Genomic DNA, 20,827 nt, shown 5'->3' on the forward strand with positions numbered 1-20,827 from the left:
GAGGACACCCCCGGGTGCCGGGTGCTCCGAGCTGGCGGAGCTGCCCCAGGCAGCAGACCTTCCCTACCTTCTGCTGCCGTGCTGGGGCCATCGGGCCGCGTCGTCCCCGTGCTCTTTTTCCTGCGATGCTTCTTCCTGTTTGCGTGTGGTGACGGAGGCGGCTCCAGCTTGGGGCTGGCAGCACTGGAAATGTTCGGGCTGGAGCTGAGAGAATCGGCAGTACCGTTAGCTGGGAATAAAGATAAAGAAAGTGATGTACAGTGAGACAGTGACAGTCTGCTCCTTCTAGAGACAGCCAAGCTCTGAGACACGGAGACAGCCCCGTGCCCAAAGGCACATCCCCACCAGGCAGGACGGTACCCGGGCTTAGCCCCATTGCACAGGGCAGCTTCCACCCCAGCTCAGGCTACTTCGGCAGGGTCAGGCTGGATGTGCTGGGATTCACTCGGGACAGTCACACGCTGACAGCACCGGCATCTGTGTGGCCAGGACAAGCACCGTGGTGTCACCAGGGGCAGCCTTATGTGCCAGCCCCGCAGTGGTGACCCCATGCATACTGCTCCGCTCAGCGTCCTCACAGGGCCACACACACGTTCAGGGAAGGGACAGTCCTGGGAGGGGCTCTAGGCCCCCCCAGTGCAGATCCCGGTCCCGGGACCGGCGGTGCTGCTACAGAAGACTCGGTGTCCCCTGGCACCGCTCTGCCAGAGGAGGTGACTGGGGTTGCCACACTCAGGAACCTGAGCATGATGGTCTCAATAGGCTTCCGATACGGAGCTGAAGAAGCTGCATCCCCAGCAGCAACGCACCAAATTTATCCTCAATCATACTGTTCCTTACAATTAATAGCAGAATTAGAAACAATCAGGGAGCTGCCTAATTACTGTCAATTAGAGCGCGCTAATCAAGCTCCGATCACACACACACACGCTGCCGCTGCACTCACCATTAAATGTCAAATTTCATTAGAGACCAGCAACAAAATCAAAAGCCTGACATTCAATTTCAGCAGCACACACAGCGCAGGCTTCCAATCAGCATAAAAATGCAGACTCCGGGGAAGGCAACGAGGCGCAGGAGCCCTCTCTGCACTGTTAACCCTCTCCGAAAGACACTCCTGCCTTGCCAGTGTCCACCCACCCTCCGGCATGTCCGACTGCCCCGCTCCCAGCCCATGTCTCCCCTGGACAATTCACCCTCCTCTCTGCAACAATCCAGTGTCTCCCACCAAGTCCTAGCCTCCAATCTCCACGTTTGGTGGCACCTGAAATTAGGAAAGCAATCACAGTGTCTAACAAGGGCAGGACCCTCCTGCAGGGGGGCTGCCTGCGGCTTGGCTGGTCCTTCTCCCACTCCAGCCTGACTCAACTGTCCCTTTCCAGCCCTGCTCGGTCACACTGGCTTGCTGGGGCAGCTCTGGCTCCGTATGTCGAGACAAACAGCCAGCAGTGGCCCGAGAGGGCCACCAGCAGTGGCCAAAAGCTGCCCCAGGTTGAGGTCTGGCACACACTGCACACTCCTCATAGGGCTGGAGAGGATGCGGCACCAGAGCTCTCCCATCCCTGATTTCTACTATATCTGACACACGCTGGTGGGGAGTTTCTGCTGCTATTTATCCACAGGGAAATAGTTCACCCTTGACAATTAAGAGAGATAAATCTAATAAATTCAGACTCCGTTTTTATAAATATAAATTACTGGTACCGTTCAACAGGACTGCGTTTCGAGCAGGTGTGAGGCACCTTCAGCTCCCAGCCTGGATGTCGCGGGGGACCTGAACTTTCTCGTGGAGGCTACACGTGGTGCATCCAGCCTTCCTCTGCTGCCCAGCTGCTCCCCAGGACACCCCCGGGGCTGAATCACACATCCTGCCCCTCTCTGGCTCAGCGTGAGGCTCTGTGCCCTTCTGCAGCTCCCCAGCAAGGTGACACCATCTCCACAAAACAGAGATGGTCCATGTCCCCATTGTCCTTAGTGCCCAGGAGCTAAAGCCACAGAGCTGGGGGCTGCCAGGGCCCCCACTGGAATGGGGACAGGACTGCAATGGAGTGGGGACAGAACGTGAGCAACGCTCCCTCTAAGAGGTATTGCTCGCTCTGCTTCTTCTTCTCTAGCAGGACAGAAGAGAGGTCCTCTGACCCACCCAGGGGCTTCCAGGTCACCGTCTCACCCCGGGCACCTTCTGCAGGCACCCCTGGGACCTCCTGCTTCCCCCTCCAAACCAGTGGCCGTGTGGGCAGCCCCTGGGTCCCCATGGGTGGGCTGTGAAGGACCCATGAAGGACCAACACAAAATGTGCTAGAGCACGTTTACCTGACCCGTCTGGCTGGTCCCATCCCTCCTCCATGCACTCCCCAGGGCACAGCTGGTGGGGGCAGTCCATCCCTGCACCGTCCGCTCTGAGCAGAAGAATATCCCGCACCCTGCCCCACCGTTCAGGGCTGTGACCCCGGCGGAGAGCTCAGACCAGGGCTGCCCAGACACAGCGGCACTGCTGGGGTCCAGGCACGGCACGGGGGATGCCGGCGTCGCTCAGCCCTGCGGCAGAGGGGGGGACATGCTGTGCCACTGGGCACCCTGTGCCGCCTGGGAACCACTGCCTGCCCTCCAAACCCTCTCCCTCCAGACACCATCCCCACTTCTCCTGCCAGCCACTGGCCGTGCAGGCACGCAGAGCCCGGGCTGCTCCGATGGGGATGGGAGCCCAGGGAGCCACTCACTGGCCCCTGAGGCCAGAGGTTTGCTGCAGGGGCTCTGCCTGCCCTGGCCCTTTCTTGACAGCCCCCCATCACTGCTGTCCCCATGGCGATGGTGCCATGAGGTGAGGGATGGACTGTGAGGCTGCTCCAGGAGACCACCAGGACAGCCAGGCTGGTGGCCCCCCTCACGCCGTGGACCCTTCAACACAGCTGACATGTCACTAACACAGGGCAGGGCTGACCCACGGGGCTCAGGGTCCAGCAGGGTGCAACAGGACCCAGGCAGAGGGGATGAGCAGCCACCAGCACTGGAGACACACAATTAGTCCACATTCCACCCCCCCCATCGTGGGGAGAAGCTGCAGCATCATAGCTCCCGTTTGTGCCCATCTCCGGGTTACTCTGCACGTGAGAGGCAGATTGCTCCGGGAGGACAGGGAGCAGAGCCCGACGTGTCCTGCAACACCCCGGCCACACCAGGTCCATGGGCTCCGCTGGGGGCTGCTGGCAGGAGAAGGGGACCTGCCACCACCATGGCTCCCATGGGCACAGTGCCGCAGGTGGTGGGGGCACCCCTCTCCCAGAGCTGGGGACCGTCCCCGCAGCATCCTGGCAGACGCAGTCATGTCTGAATGGGTGTGCAGAGCGGCCGTCCCCCCTCGCACCCTGCTTCCTCGGGCGCTGGAGGAGCGGAGGCCGCCCCACTGCACCCCATGTCCGAGGTGAGGGGCAGGGGGGCTGCCAGCACATTAATGCTCAGAGCTGCGCCCTTCCGCTCCCGTCGCCTGCGCTGCCCCATCAGCAGTAACAGTCTGATTAATTCGCTTCCAGCAGGGAGCTGATGGGGCCAATGATGGAGCCGCTGCATCAGGCGCGCTGAAATTGATAGTTTTTCACAGTTACAAATGAGGAGCCTCCTCAGCTGCAAATGGCGCCCGCACAGTCGGACTCCGGTAATGATCATAAAGAGGCTCTCTTTAAACTGCGAAAGCCCCTGGGACCGAGCGGGGGGGCGGCTGCCGCGCTAATGAGAACTACAAGGGGCGAGCAGGCATGGAAATGGCTCCTCCACTCTTGATGTGCATTTAACTGCTTTTTTAGTGCGGCGGCAGAGCCAGGAACGAAGGAGTGATGAATGCAGCACAAAAGCATTTATTTTCCAATTCGGCAAAGTGGCTACGTTGGGAAATGTATGAATTATTTTAATTCACTCAACTGTCCTGAAACATCACAGAGAGCGAGTGAGCGTGGGGGGAGGGGGCGGGCCGCGCTCAGTGTGTGCTCCAGAGACAGGAATTACTCCTATTCGTTCAACTGCCCCAAAATCTGGGTGCTGGGGGAGCTGAGGAGGCGTTGAGGTGGGGGAAAGCAACTGTTCCTCCTTGCAGGGTGAGCCGAGAGCAGGGCAGGTGGAGGAGCGAGGCCAGAGCAGCCCTGCCACGGGGCAGCATCCCTTGGCTGAGAGAGACTGCTCCACCGAGCCCGGCCAGAGAGCTTCTCCCGGGGCTTGGACCCCCAGCTGACCCTCACAGAGGTGGACAGTCCCGACACGGTCCCAAAGGCTGTGTCCAACCCCCAGGAGCAAACTCTGGGCTGGCAGCCCCAGGGCAGGACCAGCCCATCACCAAAACAAACCTCCCCCTGCTTGGGGAGCGGGCTGGGAAGGGCTACTCACAGGGGTTGGTGCAGCCGCCGGGGATAGCCACAGCCTCGTTCCACTGGTCCGCGCTGGAGACGGAGTAGGAGCGCTGGTGCATGCCGTCCGGCTTGGAGCTGAAGCCCACCAGGTTGATGCCGCTGATGGAGCGCTCCGAGTGCAGGGAGGTGCTGCTGGTGGAGTGGGGAGCGCCTGCAAGAGAGAGGGGGATTTAGCAGGGAACCGCTGCAGCTTCTGCAGCACGGTGGAAGGAGGAAAAGCTGCCCTATACTTGGTGCAACACGTCCCAGGGGGCCCTGGCTCTCCTCTCCCAGGGGTGCTAGCCCATCGCCCCCAAAGGGTGCTGAGAGAAGAGCACACACTGCTTCTTGGAGGGACACCCAGCCTGACATATCTCAAGGCAGCACCGCCCAGATGCAGAGCTGGGCGTCCCGGCTCACAGCTTCCCCTCCAGCCAGAGTTCTGGGTCTGCTCACAGTCCTCATGACAGCCTTGGGCACCTGGACAAACACAAACCCCACTGCAGCCAGTGAGCCCACCACCACTCTTTTGCTTCACTCCTGGTCTGTCCCTGGCAAGAAATACAACCATGCTGGGGGCACTAGGGACGAGTGAAAAATCACACAGAGGACGTCAAAGGGACAAATGGGGGGAGAGATGTCTGTAAGGTGGGGATCGCGGGTGGAAAAGCCTCTTCTCACCACCTGGAAACTCCTTGAGCTGAGACCAGACCTTGAACCCCACAGGAAAGGAGCATTTTTGGGACTGGAGGCTGTCATGGAAGACAAGATCTCTCAGAGATTCAAAATGGGTCAAGTGTTTCTGCATTACAAATATCCAAAAATTCCAGAACAGTAAACAGAGCAGCTCTGGCAGGGAGCAGAGTTCTTGCTGCTTTAGGCTGCAGGCAATCTGCTAAGGACGAGGCTGCCCCAGAGGGATCACCCCACACCTGCCCATGAGCACGTTCCTGTGCCTTCCTTCAGGGCATTCGGCTCCAGCCACCACAGCGCAAGTGCTCGGGGGGCTCAGGGGCAAGCAAAGGGTCCCTTTCCCTGCTCTGTCCTCCTTCCAGGCCCGGAGGCGCAGACACTGGGCTGGGACTCCAACACCAGCCCTTCTGCCCACGGAAGATGCAGGGCCCACTGAAGGGCTCCAGTCGCAGCTGCAGCCACACTCATCTACAGCCTGACCCGTCCGCTTGCCCCAGCCCCACCAGAGCTGGCCACCCCGTGGACAGGCAAGGAGCCAGGCTAAAGGAAACTGCTCAGGCAGGGCCACCCACAGCCAGTCACCCCGCACTGTGTCTGGTTGGTTTTTCATTATCTCTGAACGGGGAAGACTGCACCACCTCCCTGGGCCACCTACTCCAGCACTCAGCCACCCTCCACACAGGGCAGAGCCCTGAAATCCCATGTGGAGCCCCAGATTTTGTCCAGAAAGTTATGTTTCTGTCCCTGCTGTTTCCATGAAAACCTAAGAAATGTGATTTGAATGTCACTGGTCCCTGAGGCTGCAAAGTGCCTGGAATGACAACAGCTCAAGAAGCCCAGATCACCCCTCCAGAAGGCAGATCAAAGGTCTTAGCCCTGAATGGGGGGGAGATGTGGGCCATCAGCCATGCACCAGGCATGCCTGCCCTCCACCAGTGCCCTTCGTCCACCATCTATGACCACCCTTTGTTCATCGACTGCACGGTGGGTGCCTCCCACCCCCCTCGTCCCACTCTGGATCAAAAATCCCCTTTCCCTGCTGACTGTGAAGGGACCATCCATAAGCCCTGTCTGCGGGTCCTGCTGCCCCAGCAGCGCCGACGTGGTGCTGCAGTGCCATGATGCCCCGCAGCCCTGCCATGCCATGGTGCCCCATGGTGCCCTGCAGCTCCATGGTGCTGGGGACCCTGCCCGGCCAGAGAGACAGAGCTGCCTCCATCCTGGCTGCCAGCTCCTCTGCCTCCATCCCGGCTGCCGCACGCTCCCCCTCCCTCCCCTTGTTCAGCGCCACAGAAACACGTGTAAAACCATGACACTGACTTTGCCTCTAATTAGCCCTTAATTTACAAGACACACTCGGAAGGGTAATTAGCTGGCGCTCTGCTCCTGACTGCCGCATCCATCTCCTCTCGCCTCCTCGTGGGAGGGAGCCTGCTGCCACTGGAGCAGGGACAACGCTGATCTCCTGGGACTGGGAGCTGGGTCCTGGGAACTGCACTGCTGGGATGGGATGGGATGGGACGGGACGGGATGGGATGGGATGGGATGGGATGGGATGGGATGGGCTGCCTCCAGAGCTCAGGTGGTGTCCCCAAGCCAGGCTGCACCCTCAGCCCATGTCTATGACCATGGCCACGGAGGAGTGGGAGGCAAACAGGAGGCGCACATCGTGCCTGGGAGAAGCTCCCCCAGCAGAGGGGAAAGCCCTGCAGAGCCCCCGGGAGCCCAGATTCACCCCCTGCACCCCCACCCCAGGCACTGCCCTTCCATCGCTCCGAGGAGGAGCAGAGTGTGCTGCCACAAACGCCCTGGTGCCCCAGCCCTGACCGGCCCCAGGGACGCACCGGCCTGCTGTGGCCAAGGCACGCTCCAAACCTGTCCCCAGCAAAGGACCTCCAGCAGTCTGTGAGGCTGGGTAGCAGGAAAAGTCTGCTGTGGTCAGATGGGCAGAGCAGCAACCCCAGCTGCCTCCAGAGCCTGCCTGTAGCCCCACTCAGCTCACTGGTGGCCACCCAGGACCACACCATACTACCAGGGCAGGTGGCCATGGCTGCAGAGTGACCCACACCAAGCCTGAACGACACCAAGTGTGTGCAGAAGACGACGCACTTGGAAAAGCTGATGAGCTGCGCTCAGAGCCCGGATCATCCAACCCTGCACAGGCGCCCGGCACGAGCCCACAGCATCCTGTGCCTGCCCTGCTGCAGCCCGGACCACGAAAAACTGGCACTGATGTGAAAACATCAATTTGAAATGAAACGGTGCTGCTACGACTTCCAGGAACAGCTTCTGTTGACCCCTGGGGCCTGTCCGGGAGCTCCCTGCGCTTTACACCACCGGCAGAGACGTGTCCTGGCAGCCCCACGTTCAGCTCACCGACCTCCAGTTCCTCCTGGGGATCCACAAGGTGCTCCCTACGAGGGCAGAGCCCTCGGGAACTGCGTCCCTCTGGAAGCAACACCACTGGCAGCTGCTGGATATGCTCCCTTTAAATTAGGCAAGCAAAGTGAAAGGTGAATAAAAGGCTACATGCAAAATACTAAGTGCCTCTCTGAGCCAAAGCCTCCTGGAGCTGAACTCTCCCTGACCCTCCCTACGGTTCCTCAAGCAAAGCTCTCCCCATCGCTATTTCCTCAAACCCCCAAAAAAAGAGATCCATGTAGACATGTTAGTGTGACCTCACCAGCAGGCAAGGCTTCGCGATGCCTTTTTCAGTAAAGCCTAAGAGATGAGATGGCAGCAAATGGAAGGAGACCTGCAAACAGAACGTCATCTTTCTAAGAGTGGAGTGTGGCAGCCCCGGCGCTCCAGTAAAACCCTTCAGTCAAAGCAAACTGGAAATTCTTCATTAAGGTGCGGATGCACAGGGAACCAGGTAATGGTGAGCTAGCAGAAAGGGGAAGGAGATCATTTCCACAGACACTTGAGGATCTTTGGGAAACATTTAATATTTTCAACAGTGATTTGGCAAAATAATACATGGGTTCTAGTGAAATTTCTTGGTGACATTAAGTTGGAAGCACTGCCAGTATTTTGGCCATGAAGATGTCCTGCAGCACTAGATCATTCTGAACAGTGAGATAACAAAACCACACCAAAATGTATTTAGTACAAAATGCAAAGACATGTTCTCTGGAACCAATGGGCCTGATGTGTGAAACCCTGGGAAAGTACGTTCTGTTTTCCATGGGACTTGGATCGTACCCCAGTGACAAGAATGGAGGAATTCCCCAAGTTTTGCCCCATCACAGCGTCCCCAAACCATGTCACCAGTGATGACAGTCGACTGTCACCCACGTGTGCAAGAGGAGGTGTGTTGCACGTAACTGGGAAGCACGCACAATCCTGCTCAAAGCCAGGCTGATACCTCACCTACATCCTCACACACAACCTACCACCTCGAAAAAGCTAATTCCAGGTGGAATGGGTACAGAAGAGAAAGGTGGTGACTTTTCATTCTCACTAATCCCATGGGCCCAGCTGCCCACATCCTGAGCATCTGCAGACTGCCAGCAACAGCCACACAAAGTGTAGGGCCACACAAAGTCACGTAGGTTTTTAATAGGAGAAATACAGAAATACTGACATCCTTGACCACTTCACCGAGGAAAGGACTATTTCCTTCTCTTCCTTGAACATACAAAACCTGACCAGCACTGAAGAAACCAAGCTGGGACACATCCGTTCTACCTCCTGCCACCACCACTGACACTCACTGCAGATTCACGCTATCCACCATCTGCCAAACCATGCCCCAAAGAGTCATCGGTCACCACTGCCCAGAACCAAACCCTTTAAGGTACTTGTTGTCAACTGATCACCATTTATTTCAAATAAAAATCAGAATTACTGCCAGTCACCTTAGTGTGCTGACTCTCAAACACTCTGTTGGTGTCTGCAGCCAGAGCATGTCTCAAACATCCCCAAAAACCATGTGTGGGCGGCAGTGCGGCTGCTCCAGACCCCAACATGCTGCTCCTGGACACACGGAGTGGGCTGGATGGGGGCCCACCTCCAGCTGGTGGGAAACTCCTCAGCTCCGAGAAACCAACTGGTTCTGGAGGGGAGGTGAGAGACAATGAGCCTGGTCAAGCTGCCTGCCTGTGAAATCCCTGCTGGTAAAGACATAATTCACCGCTCTCCATCAGTGGGCGGGGAGCTGCCGTGTCGGTGGGAATGTGGCCATCCCAGGAGCACCCCGTGGCTGCCTTCCCCAGAGCCGCCCCCACTCCCGGAGCAGGTCCGGAGCCAGGAGAGTCTCCGTCAGGCTGGTTTTCTGGACCAAGCACCACAGGCTGCTTTGCTGGACACACTCTGTTCCTTCCTCTTTAACAATTCCTACCAGTAGCGAGGCCAAAAACCACAGGCTAGCTCTTACCAACCAAAGGATGGAGACATGTCATTTGAAAGACATCAATTTCCAAGTTCTCCTTGGGTGATGGCAACACCACCAAGCACCTCCACAGCCCTCCAGCCCCGCCACGGGGCATGTTCTGGGGTGACAGATGCCCTTCCCAGCTCTGCAAACGGCAAATGTCTGCGCAAAATCACCGACCCAAACGGCCGGCAGCCAAGGTTTCCCAGCCCTGCTCCTCAGCAAGGCCGTCAGGATCTGCCAGCTTGCACACAGTGGGAACCATCGCTGTTCACTGGGCCTCACAGATGCTCTGACACAGGGGAATCCCCCTCCATTCTTAGCCCTGTGTTTGGAGCACACATTTTTGGACATATGCACATGGCAAGTGACTGCGTAACACCCCAGCTCCTACCAAAGCTAATCCCTGGTGGGAATGAACTGCTGGGAGAAACAGCTCTGCGAAGTCCAGACATCTCTGGGGACACCAAAGACCCAAGCTGCGGGAGGATGGGGAAGGGCTGGCCATGACATGGTTACCATTCTACACTCTCATCTCCCAAACAAAACTCAGGGGTATGTGAGATAAGCCAAGGCATCTCAAGCCAACACTCTAGGGCCATCTCTGGTCCAGGTGGTGGCCGACTCCACGTAGCACTAGCAGGAACCCCAGCAAACTGGGGAAGCCCGAGAAGAGGTTCTACAGTGACGGCTGCCCCCCCCAAATCCTCCAGCACCAAGAGCACGCTGACATCCCAGGAACGGCCGCAGACACCGAGTCTTCACCCAGCCCCAGCTCTGCCCAGACCAAGCACCACCCAGAGTCCGTGGAGGACTCTGTCCACCCACCTGGCAGCTCCAGTGCCAGGGAAGGGCGGCCGGAGCGGTGTGGGGAAGAGCAGACCCAGACAGGGAGTCAGGAGGAACCCTCTGATTGTCTCATCTTTTCCGCAGAGCATAAAATTACACCATAGGTCTTCCACTAATTTACTCCTGTCTGAACCACAACGTATCTTTTAGAAAATCTTCTAATCTTGATTAGAATATTGTCAGTGACGGAGAAATCACAGCAACTCTTGATAAGTAGTTCCAGTGGTTAATTACCCTCACTGTTGAAATTTGCACCTTATTTCTTCCAGTCTGAATTGTCTTGCTTTAGCTACCCGTCATGGCATCTGGATATATTTTTACCTGATAAAGAGCTCCCTACTACCAGATTTTTGTTCCTGTACAGGTATTTACACATGGTGTTGAAACAATGTCTTAACCTTTTCTTTGATAAACTAAACAAATTGAGCTCCTTGGATCTTTCACTGCGATGAGCATTTTGTGAGTGTTTCATTGTGTTCACAGCCATTCTCTGAGCCCTTTCCAACCCATGGGTTTCATTCTCAGACCATGGAGACATGAAATCCAGGAGCTTCAGCCCTTTCGAAGTCCTCTCCACCCCAAAACATCTCACCAACATTTCAGAAAGACCATGACCACATCTTCTAGAATTCCTGAATTAAATAATTCAGACTTGCTGATTCAAACATGTCTAAATCTCCTACCTGCTGTTTAATATGCTCCCTAATTACAGTCGGAATATGAAGAATTCATCATCCTGTGATAAGATACATCATCTTGCCTCTTCCCAGACACCGCACAGAAGTGCTCACCGAACATTTTCCTTTTTTTTCTTTGTTAACCATTCTACTATTTCCACACAGTAACAAACGGATGCTGGTTTTAGGATTCATTAGTTCCTAATAAACTTGAAGAAAAACTTTTCTTGTCTCTAACTCCGCTGGTTACCTTTTCTGTATCCCCTTGGGCAACCACGGCAATGTAGGCTCCTGAAACTGGCCAAGAGGGGGGGAAGTGAGCTGGGAAATGAGCTTCGGATACTAAATCCATCACTTTAATTTGTGTTATGTACAGTCTCCATGGAACATGTAAGAGTTGAAGATTAGAAACCTGGTAAGATAGAACAGTGACTGTTCTCATGATTCAAAGGCTGTCACACAGCAATGAAGACGCTGTGGACAAGGCAGACATTTGGGCAGAAGCTCACCCAGCACTGGGAACAAGATGAGTGTAAAGTCAGCACATGGTGGTGAAAGGGATCCCACCACGTCTCCACGGAGATTGGACAGGGAAAAGGCACCAGGGAAGACACGGGAGCCGTTCTGAGCTCAGCATCTGGATCTGTGCTGGAGGAGGAACCGAGATGCAGGATTTGCCTTTTTTCTAAGTGAAGCAGCTGTAAGAGGGGGAAAGGCAGGTTTTCCTCCAGGAGAAGGGCAGCAGAGACACCCCTTGGGGAGAACCCACTGACCAAGCAGCCCCAGATGGGGCAGGAGGTGTCCATCCCCCCACCCGATGAGGCACGGGCATCCCTGTGGAGCAGGGCGGTGGGTTGCTGTGCCCAGCATCTGTGGTGGGCTGGTACTATCTCATTGGTGACTTTGTTCTTAATTAACAACATAATCTGCTAAACGTATTAGCTTCTTCCCTCGGTTTGACTGAATGTGGCCTGGGGAAGCACAAGGTGCATGACTTCTCTGCAATGAACCCAGATGAAACGGGGAAACAAGCCCTTTGTGCAGCTGTAACCAGAGCAAGTCTGGGAACGGCAGGGGCTGGAATGTTTCCCACAAAGCCAAGAGGGTCACTTCGAGGGCTGCTCGTCATTAATCACTCCCGGCGGATGTTCGTCTGCCCGGCCCTGGCAAAGGGCTGATGGCAGCAAGAGCTTCCACCCATGGTTCCAGTTGGCCAAGCAGGACCATGCTGGTGCCACCACCTACCTACCTACTGGAGCTTTCGGCTTCTGCTCAATGCCTATCGATTGCTTTATTATGTTGCTGTAGGGCAATAAGCCTTTATATTCACCCAGACAGGCAGACGTACAGAACATGTCCACACAATGCAGCCTGCTCCCTCCACCTTCTTTTGTTCCTGTGCATTCCCCACTATCTGGACAGAGAGAATGAATAGTTTACGTCTCCTCTTAACCTAGATTAATACATTTTTAAGCAGTGCAACTTTCTTTTGATTTTAACTTTTTGGTATCTAGTAAAATGTTCTTTAAAAACTCCTAATTATGCTTCACTTTTTTTTTCCTGTTTAAGTTCTTTCTCCCAAATGATCTGGCTCATAATTGCTTTCAGCTTTGTGAAATTGGCTGGGATATATATTTGTGTGTGTGTGTGTGCGCTTAATATTCTATTTCTGATTTGAATTTTACTCTGCCTAACACCAGTACAACGAAGCCAAGGCTACTTTTACCAAAGCCACTACTAACTTTTAGGTTTGTGATTCATTCTCCCCACATGCTTGGATGCGGGAAACTGTGGCGCTCCCCATGGGAGCTGCGTTGCTGCTTGGAACCAGCAGGATCCAGAAAGCCTAAGGAAGCTTTAGCGTCACTTGGCCAAGTCCTCCAGTGAGAACCACCACCATAATGCTCCTGCAGAAAATATACAAGGAATACTGTTTAAAATAAATCAGAAGAGTCCAAAAGAGATGCCCATGCATCCTGCAGCCTGCAATGACACAAATCGCCATTTGCATTTACAGTTGGAAGCAGGAAGTCGGGTCTAACACAAAATCGCAGGAAGGAAGGAAACAGACCCAGAACGTTCCGGGTTCGCTGCAGAAGCACGGACCCGGACAAACACTGCAGTGAGTGGCAAAACCCCAGCATCAGCACACAGCTCACGGCCCGAAAAGGGCTCAGGCTGGAATTGTATTATATTTTATTACATAACTTCAGTTTCTAAAGCCATTCCCTCACACCGTGCTTGACGCACCCCTGCTGGCTTTGCCCACAGACGCACACAGCAACACAGCCACGGGACGCCCGACACCCAGAGAGACCACGGGTTGCCCTGAGGATGCGCACGGGCCCCAGGAGGGGACAGAGCAAGCACTGCTCCCGCCGGAGCAGCCAAAACCCACCCCGTGGCTCCGGGCGGGTCTTAACAACGGCAAGATTCAGTCGTACGAAAAACTCTATTTGGAGCAAGCCCATACCAGGACGACCCTACCCCTCATCTGCCAGCGATGGGTTTTGCTCTGGGATACCTACCTCCGGAAGAGAATGAAGACCCCAGCACCGTCCCCGTGTGACTGTCGTGAAGAGTGGTGGAGGGAGGGGGTCCCAGGGCAGGACTGGAGGCCGGCGCCCAAGAAAGACCAGGTGACAGCAGAAAGGGCTGTCGGAAGTCGCTCCCCTGCCCCTCTTCTTCTGCGTGGTCTTTCCACTCAGGGAAAGCCTGGTTTTCTGGAAAAAACCCACCCCAGGAGAACACCAGTGACCCCATCACCCCACTCTCCCCTGGCAATGTGGGACAAGTTATTTATACTGAGGCTTTCACAGGTGGCTACTAATTATACCCTCTTCTTTTTTCCAGGTGCCTTGTGCAAGACATCCAGAGCCAGATGTTCGGAAAGGCAGGATGCTTACATCGGCAACGGCAGCCGATGGCCTGGCTGGTTGCCCCATGTGAGGAAGCCCATCTGGCTTCCCTCAGCTCTGCCACCGTCCCTGGGCAGGGTCCGCCTGCTGTGCTCATCTCTCCTCTTGGCTCTTCCTCTCCTCCTCACCTTCTCCCAGGCCTTTTTCCCTGCTCAGCCCTGCAATGCACAGCTCCTTCAGCGTTCTAGCAAGTAATAAGTGTATCAAGTCCCAGTAATTATCTCTAATTAGGGTTAGTGATTATACTGTTGGGTTGGAGAAAATCAATCTCTGGTTTGCCATCGGGGAGGGCAGGGAGAGCTGGGGTGGGGAGTGCGGGATGCTCCAGTTCCTCCCAAGAGCTACTCCCTGCCCACGCCGACACCGGCGCTGGTCACCTGGGGCACCGGGAGCCCCGGGGGAGGCAGATGGGCCAGAGAGATGGCAACCGGGGCGCAGCCTCACTCCTTCCCTGGGCAGGGAGAGGGGAGGGTGGCCCAGCCCAGGGATGCACAGCAGAGCCCAGTGTGGCTAGATGCTCTTATGAGTGGCCACTGGAGCTGGAGCATGCCCAGAGAAGAGCAACGGAGCTGGTGAGAGGTCTGGAGACCAAGGAAAAGGGTCTGGAGAACTTGTGAGCAGCGGCTGAGGGAGCTGGGGGTGTTCAGCCTGGAGAAAAGGAGGCTGAGGGGAGACCTTCTCACTCTCTACAACTCCCTGAAAGGAGGGTGTAGCCAGGGGGGGCTCAGCCTCTCCTCCCAGGGAACAGGCGATGGGACAAGAGGAAACGGCCTCAAGTTGCTCCAGGGGAGGTTTAGGATGGAGACTGGAAAAAATTCTTACACAGAAAGGGTTATTAAGCATTGGAAGAGGCTGACCAGGGCAGTGGTGGAGTCAGCATCCTGGAGGTATTTAAAAGCCAGGCAGATGTGGTGCTGAGGGACATGGGTCAGTGGTGTGTTTGTCAGTGCTACGTTGATAGTTGGACTTGATGATCTGAAAGGTCCCTTCCAACCCAGGAAATTTTATGATTCTATGACCTCCACCTCCAGGGCTGCACTTGCAGGTCCTTCTCACGGGGACACCAGTGCTGACACACAGAACCCTGGCCACCGGGCAGGAGCTGAAACCTCACTTCATGGCTGGACAATGGCTTCTACAGCTCCCAGGAAGGGTGGGAGCAGGCAGCTCTGCTCCCAGGAGCGATTCCTGGCTTGCCAGCTCTGCAGAGGAACCATGCTCCAACAAGGGCAGCGTGAGGCCTTTCTGGAAACCAAGTGACAGATGAAGCTACTCAATATGCTCAGGACAGTTGAGTAATCAGCCCTCTGAGAACGGCAGCATCTTTGCAAACGTCTGCAGAGTCACCAGCAAAGCTGGAAAATGATACAGCAGTAATAGTGTTTCTGTGTGACTGAATAGGCTACCAGTATTTTCACATAATAGCTCAAGTGCAGATAAAACGGTCTTCAGATATAATGAGGACAGACTCTGGAGGGACATGACCCGGCTGCGATGGACGGTGGAGTGACCATGGGGTTTCTAAGGGGTTTCATCTGCTCCTCACCGCTCGGCCTCAGATCCCCACCTCCCTCCTCTCTTGGCTGGTGCAAACAGAATCCAATTAGCTCAACTCATAACGACTTTGCGCAGTGACGCAGAGCGTGGGGTCTCTCAGCCGAGCAGCTCATGAGCCTTCTTCACAGCGACACATCAGCAGGTCCAGCCGAGGTGCCCAGCACAGACCTGCGGTGCTGGGCACACCTTTGCCACCCCAGATAAACCTCAAACACCTCAGTGCATCTGATTTCATCCTGAGGAGAAGACATTTCCTTCCTCCCACGAGGGCAGACTCATTCTGGAAAAATCATTTGGCTGCTTCCCCACCACTGGCGTGAGTCAGTGCCCGCCGAAAGGGAGACAACGCCGTGGTAAAACCTGGGGGTGCAGTAAATGCCACTGCCACTGTGACGCAGCACCCTGCGGTACCCCCTGTGACAGTGGCCTTGCTCAGCAATTCAAGGACAACACAGTGCTGTGCTTTGTCCCGGGGACCCGTGGGGAGGACACAGAGCACGCTGCAGCAGCAGGGCCCGGTGCCGCTCCGGGAAGTGGGAATTCTCTGCGGTCCCATTCCTGTTCTACAGAGGGAAAAACAGAGAGACTGCGAGAAGCCCTTTGCCATCACCCTGCGAGTCTCCAGCCAAACCAAGAGACGACCCGAGTCTCCAACTGCCGCGGCCCCACACACCCTGGGGGCTGGCGAGGTGGTGGCAGGATGGCCACCCTTGGGAGACAGGGCCAGCAAACACCCTGCTCTGGGTCCACGGAGACCGTGTGGCCTCTGTCGAAAGCTGGGGATGAGCCAGAGTTCATGGACCCTCTAAAATGTACAGAAAATTAACACTTTCCTGGAGTATGGAATATTGCAAACCACCAAAGATGTTACAGGTGACTGAGTCCCTCGGGCAGGGAGCGGAGGCTCAATCTGGAATCACCAGTTTCCCACTTGGAGGTTGTGCAGGAACAGCACAACCCAAGCCAAGGGGCTAACCCTGCACTAGCCACCGGAGCCGCAGGGAGAGGTCCTGGGCTCAGAACAGGCCCATGTGAACAATCTGGGGGGGCAGCAGGACCTGGAGCAGGCGGGCAGTGCCGGGCACAGCCCAGGGAGCGATGGCAGCGCCGCCTCTGAGCCCACTTGGCTCCGGCGTTGAGCCCTGGCCCGGCCAGCACCTTTGGTTCACGCACCCAGCAGTCTCTGAGCACTGAAAAATGGGTGCATTTCAGGTGAATCTAAACCAGAATACGGCCTGCAGTGCTGCCCTGACGTGCTCCAACCTCTGCAGGACACCCAGCGCCCCAGACCAGCTGGGAACTGGTCTGCACCCCAGCAATGGTGCAGAGCACCCAGCATGTCTGCACCCACCGCCCCTCCAGAAATCCCATCCCTTTGGTCTACAGCAGAGACAAGGCTCAGCGCAGCTTGGCAGCACCAACCTCCTCATCCAGGGGCCAGCATGCACCTGAGAATGGTGAGGAGGATGAGGAGGAGGAGTGAGGCAGTCTGTTACCTTCAAGACCTCTGAAAGACTTCTTGCAGGATCAAGGTGCCCAGAAGAACAAGGCAGAAGGCAGCAGGGAAAGCAGGGGCAGCCCAAGGTTAAGGAGCTGAATATTTCCTTCGGGGACCCAGGATCTAATCCATACACTGCTGCAAATTTCCCAGAACTACTGTTCAAGTCACTTATACCAACACTTGTCAAAAACAGCCACTAATAATGTGTTCCTCCTGCTCTGAGTGCCCAGGTGGAGACTCTGAGGACTGATAAACAGGAGCTCACTGCTCACAGCTACACTTTAAAGGGCTAAAAAAAGGCTAAGTTCTGGGGAAAGGAAGAGCAATTCTTAGGCTCTAGACTGGGGGCACAGAGTTAGCAGATGCCTTTGACAATTTTGGATTTATCTTCTCTTTGCCTCAGTTTTCCATCTATAGAAATAAATAATAATACCTGAGAGAACAGAGTTACAATGCTTGGAAACATGAAATTCATGGCAACTCTAGCATATGCCCAGCAAATCCAACCTTGAGCTGACCCAGCATGTCTTAGTCCTTCAGGCTTCTGTCCATCACAAGAACAGGGCACTGCAGAACTGTCCTGCCTCGTGTCACCCCAGTGAGTCCCCGAGGGACCCCTCCTTTCCACCGCCAACTCCTGGCCATTTCCAGCTTCTCCTCAACGCAAAGCACTGAACGCAGCAACGGCTCCAGCCTCCCATTTGGATTCCTCCTCCTCCTTCAGGCAGCCCAATAAACATTCGCGAGATGTTTCCGTACGAATGTTATAGTGAATTTATAATATTTATAATATACATATGAATTTGCAGTATTTTATACATGATTCATGATGTAAAGTATTAATTACAGATAAATTTCACTAAATCTCTGATCTCTGCTTCATCTTCAGACTACAAACAACCCTTTAACTTATTATTGGGAAGGATGAAGGTCCCACACCCATGAACTCTGGACCCCACCTCTCCCTTTCAGCTTTGGCGTCCCCACGTCCAAGCTCTTGGCCCTTGGCTGAACGACAGTAACCAAGGCTGAACTTTCCCAGTGGGACTGAACAGAAAGCAAAGCGAGGAAGCTGGAATCACGGCCAGTCGTGGTTTAATGCCAGGCTCCTGGCCCTGCGCAGAGGAACACCACCTCCTCGCTCCTGCAGGAGCAGCGGGCCCGGCCAGACCCCCTGCGAGGATCTGCTCGCCATGACCCCAGCTCCAATGCCTGGGCAAACCACGCCAGAAACCTCCGTTTTAAATCAAACCTCTCTGCTCCACACTGAGAAAGTGACAGCCAGCTCCAGTGTCTCAGTCAAGGTAACAACAGGAACATCCCAGCTGTGACGGGTGACACAAGGTGCCAGGGAGGGCCTGTCCATGTCCTCAGGCTAAGCAATGTGGCAAAGGCCACCAAAATACAAAGCAGAAGGTGCCTGTTTCTATAAGGAAGGAGACCCTGTGGTAGCAGGTCTAGAGAGAGGGCAGGAGCGTCTCCACATCTGGCCCAGACGCAGCTGGGCAGGGGCATCAACCAGCCCTGGTCCTTGAGATGAGCAGACCCACCGGTGGATGCAGCAGTGCTGGGAAGACCACGCTGGCCTTCCTCCTGCTAATGAGTTCCCAGGCACCAACATCAAGAGAGAGGCGTTACGGGGTTCCTGCCTCGGGGTAGGACACATTGAAATGATGGGAGGTAACCACAGATGTTCAGAGCAGGTCCTCGCACCGTGCAGGGATCAGACCAGCCACGGGACTATGGGCAAATCATGGGGGCAGTCAGGAATCACGGGGGCTCATTTTGCAGGCACCACACCTTGACCACCACACCACACCACAAGCCTTCCCTGCCAAATGTCTGAGCACATGATGACACTGGGGGTGTCCTTGGTGTCCCCAGAAACCTGCCGCAGCAGGGTGGGATGTGCTGGTCCCGCACCCAGGGGCTCCCTGTGGGGTGGGGAAGGCAAGTGAGAGCTGAGCTTTTCTTCCTCCCCACCCAAATGCCCATCCTTTTGCAGGAGATGATTGACCCTACTCTGACCCGAAGGAATACCTTGTGCAGCCACAACCAGGAGGAAGGCATGGGATGATGCCACCAGCCTCTGTCTGCCATGACCTGCGCCACCCTGCTCTCTGCTGCCTCTTCCTCCCTCAATGTCATTGTCCCCCACGGCGAGCAGCGGTATGCCAGGGAAACAGGTTTTCCCTTTTCTTTGTTAATTCTTCCCTCATTACATTTGAAATTCCACAATCAGTGTGCACTGTAATTGTCGAATTTGATGCTAATGATTAATGAATTAAACATGGATCCATCAATTAGTCCTCGGAGAATAATTCTGCATAAAGCAGCGGATAATGTAATTACAGTAACAAAGATAATGAGATGTTAACATCGACGGAGCCCGACGTGACATGATCACAGCAGGCTCAGCAACCCCGGCCTGGGGGAGCCAATCCCTCTCTCTGCAGAGGCAGAGCATCGGGGGGCAGCGAGCACGCTCCGGGACGGGGAGGGGGGCCTGGCGCCAGCAGCCGGGCAGGGACCGGCGAGTGCTCCCCTCCCGCCTGCCTGGTGCAAAGGCTCCGGGCGACCTGCGCTGGAGGCGACACCGAAGCACGTGAGAGGCTCAGCGTGAACCCAACAAAACCCTGCAGCGCTGGGGAGCCCAGCACCGTCCCCAGCCCAGGCTGGAGGATGGGCTTCAAACACAACAAGCACCATCCCCAGCCTAGGGTGGGCGGGTGGGCTTTGCTGAGCGCCGAGACCAGCCCAGGCTCCCCATGGCCCCGTCTGGCCCAGCAGCCAAGGGGAGAGGCAAGTTCCCCACCCAGAGCTCACAGAGGGCTCTGCTGCCCGTGCCAGGGGGCCAGCGGGGCTGTGAATCACTGCAAGTGCCCATCACTCTGCCGGGGACAGCGGGACCCTCCTCACCTCAGAGCAGACACCAGCACCAGCCCAGACACCCCAAGCAGTGCCTCCACCACCACAGACACACAGAGAAAACGCTTCCCCTCAGCTACAGAAGCAGTCCTGCAGCAGGAGGAGGAAGAGGAGAGGAGGAGGAGGAGGAGGGGGGCTCACACGCAGCCTGCCCGCACACACGTGCCAGACCATGTGGACTGCTCCTCTGGGCAGAGGTGACCGAGCAGCAAAGACCCCATTGCTCTCACCCCTACACAGAGACCACCTTGGCTCGTTCTGCTCGGCCTCCTCTGCGCCAGAGACACTGGAGCAGCCTTTGCTCTCCTGCAAACCCCACAGGAAGCTCTTGGTCCTCAGGGGGCTGGGGAGCCCCACACCAAGCCACTGCAGAGGCAGCAGAGCCTTCTCCTTTAGCTTCCTCCCCTGAAACCAGGAGAGCTCTGGCTCTCCCACGTGCCGTTTGCTTTGGTCCCCTCTCCGAGCCACCTTGCCCGGCTGCCGGGGCAATGCCGGCCAGAAGCTCTCCCTTGGGACTGCTCCATCAGGTCAGCATTCCAGGCTGAGGAGGAACCAGCCTTCTGCTGCTGGGAACGCTGCCTCCACGACACTGCTCACAACCACCACCACCTCAGCAACCTCTGCCGATTTCTCCTTGCACTTCAACTGCTCATCCGAAGGCAGGTTTCTCAGAGCTCGGCTTCCTTTTCCACTGCCCAGCTGCAATGCAGTGCCAAGGAACAGGCTGGTGTGCTGTGCGTGCCCACATTAAGCGTGTGTAAGGACGAGCACACACCGTATTTTCAGGCAGCATCCTTCATCCCCTGTGCTGACAGCTTTGGGGCAAGTCCCTACAAACCTCTGCAAAGCAAGAACCCAGGGCTGCAGCTGTGCAATCAGTCTTTCATGCTGATTGACACTGTCTCCATGTTCTTCTTGTGCCACCATCTGTCCTGTCCCACTAAAAAATTCTT

General features: G+C 55.9%; 1 protein-coding gene across 2 annotated transcripts in view; it reads right to left on the reverse strand.

The window, feature by feature from the left end:
* AGAP3 (ArfGAP with GTPase domain, ankyrin repeat and PH domain 3) overlaps positions 1–20,827 on the reverse strand; it is a 77,875-nt gene that overhangs the window by 15,898 nt on the left and 41,150 nt on the right. For both annotated transcript variants that reach the window (XM_014957999.1, XM_014958000.1), the window contains exons 12-13: positions 4,375–4,548; positions 68–229 (exon numbers count right to left, since the gene is read on the reverse strand). In XM_014957999.1, coding sequence (XP_014813485.1) covers positions 68–229; positions 4,375–4,548 — 336 coding nt within the window. The remainder of the gene's footprint in view (positions 1–67; positions 230–4,374; positions 4,549–20,827) is intronic.

Source organism: Calidris pugnax, unplaced genomic scaffold (assembly GCF_001431845.1).
Source record: "Calidris pugnax isolate Ruff unplaced genomic scaffold, ASM143184v1 scaffold388, whole genome shotgun sequence".
NCBI lineage: Eukaryota > Metazoa > Chordata > Aves > Charadriiformes > Scolopacidae > Calidris > Calidris pugnax.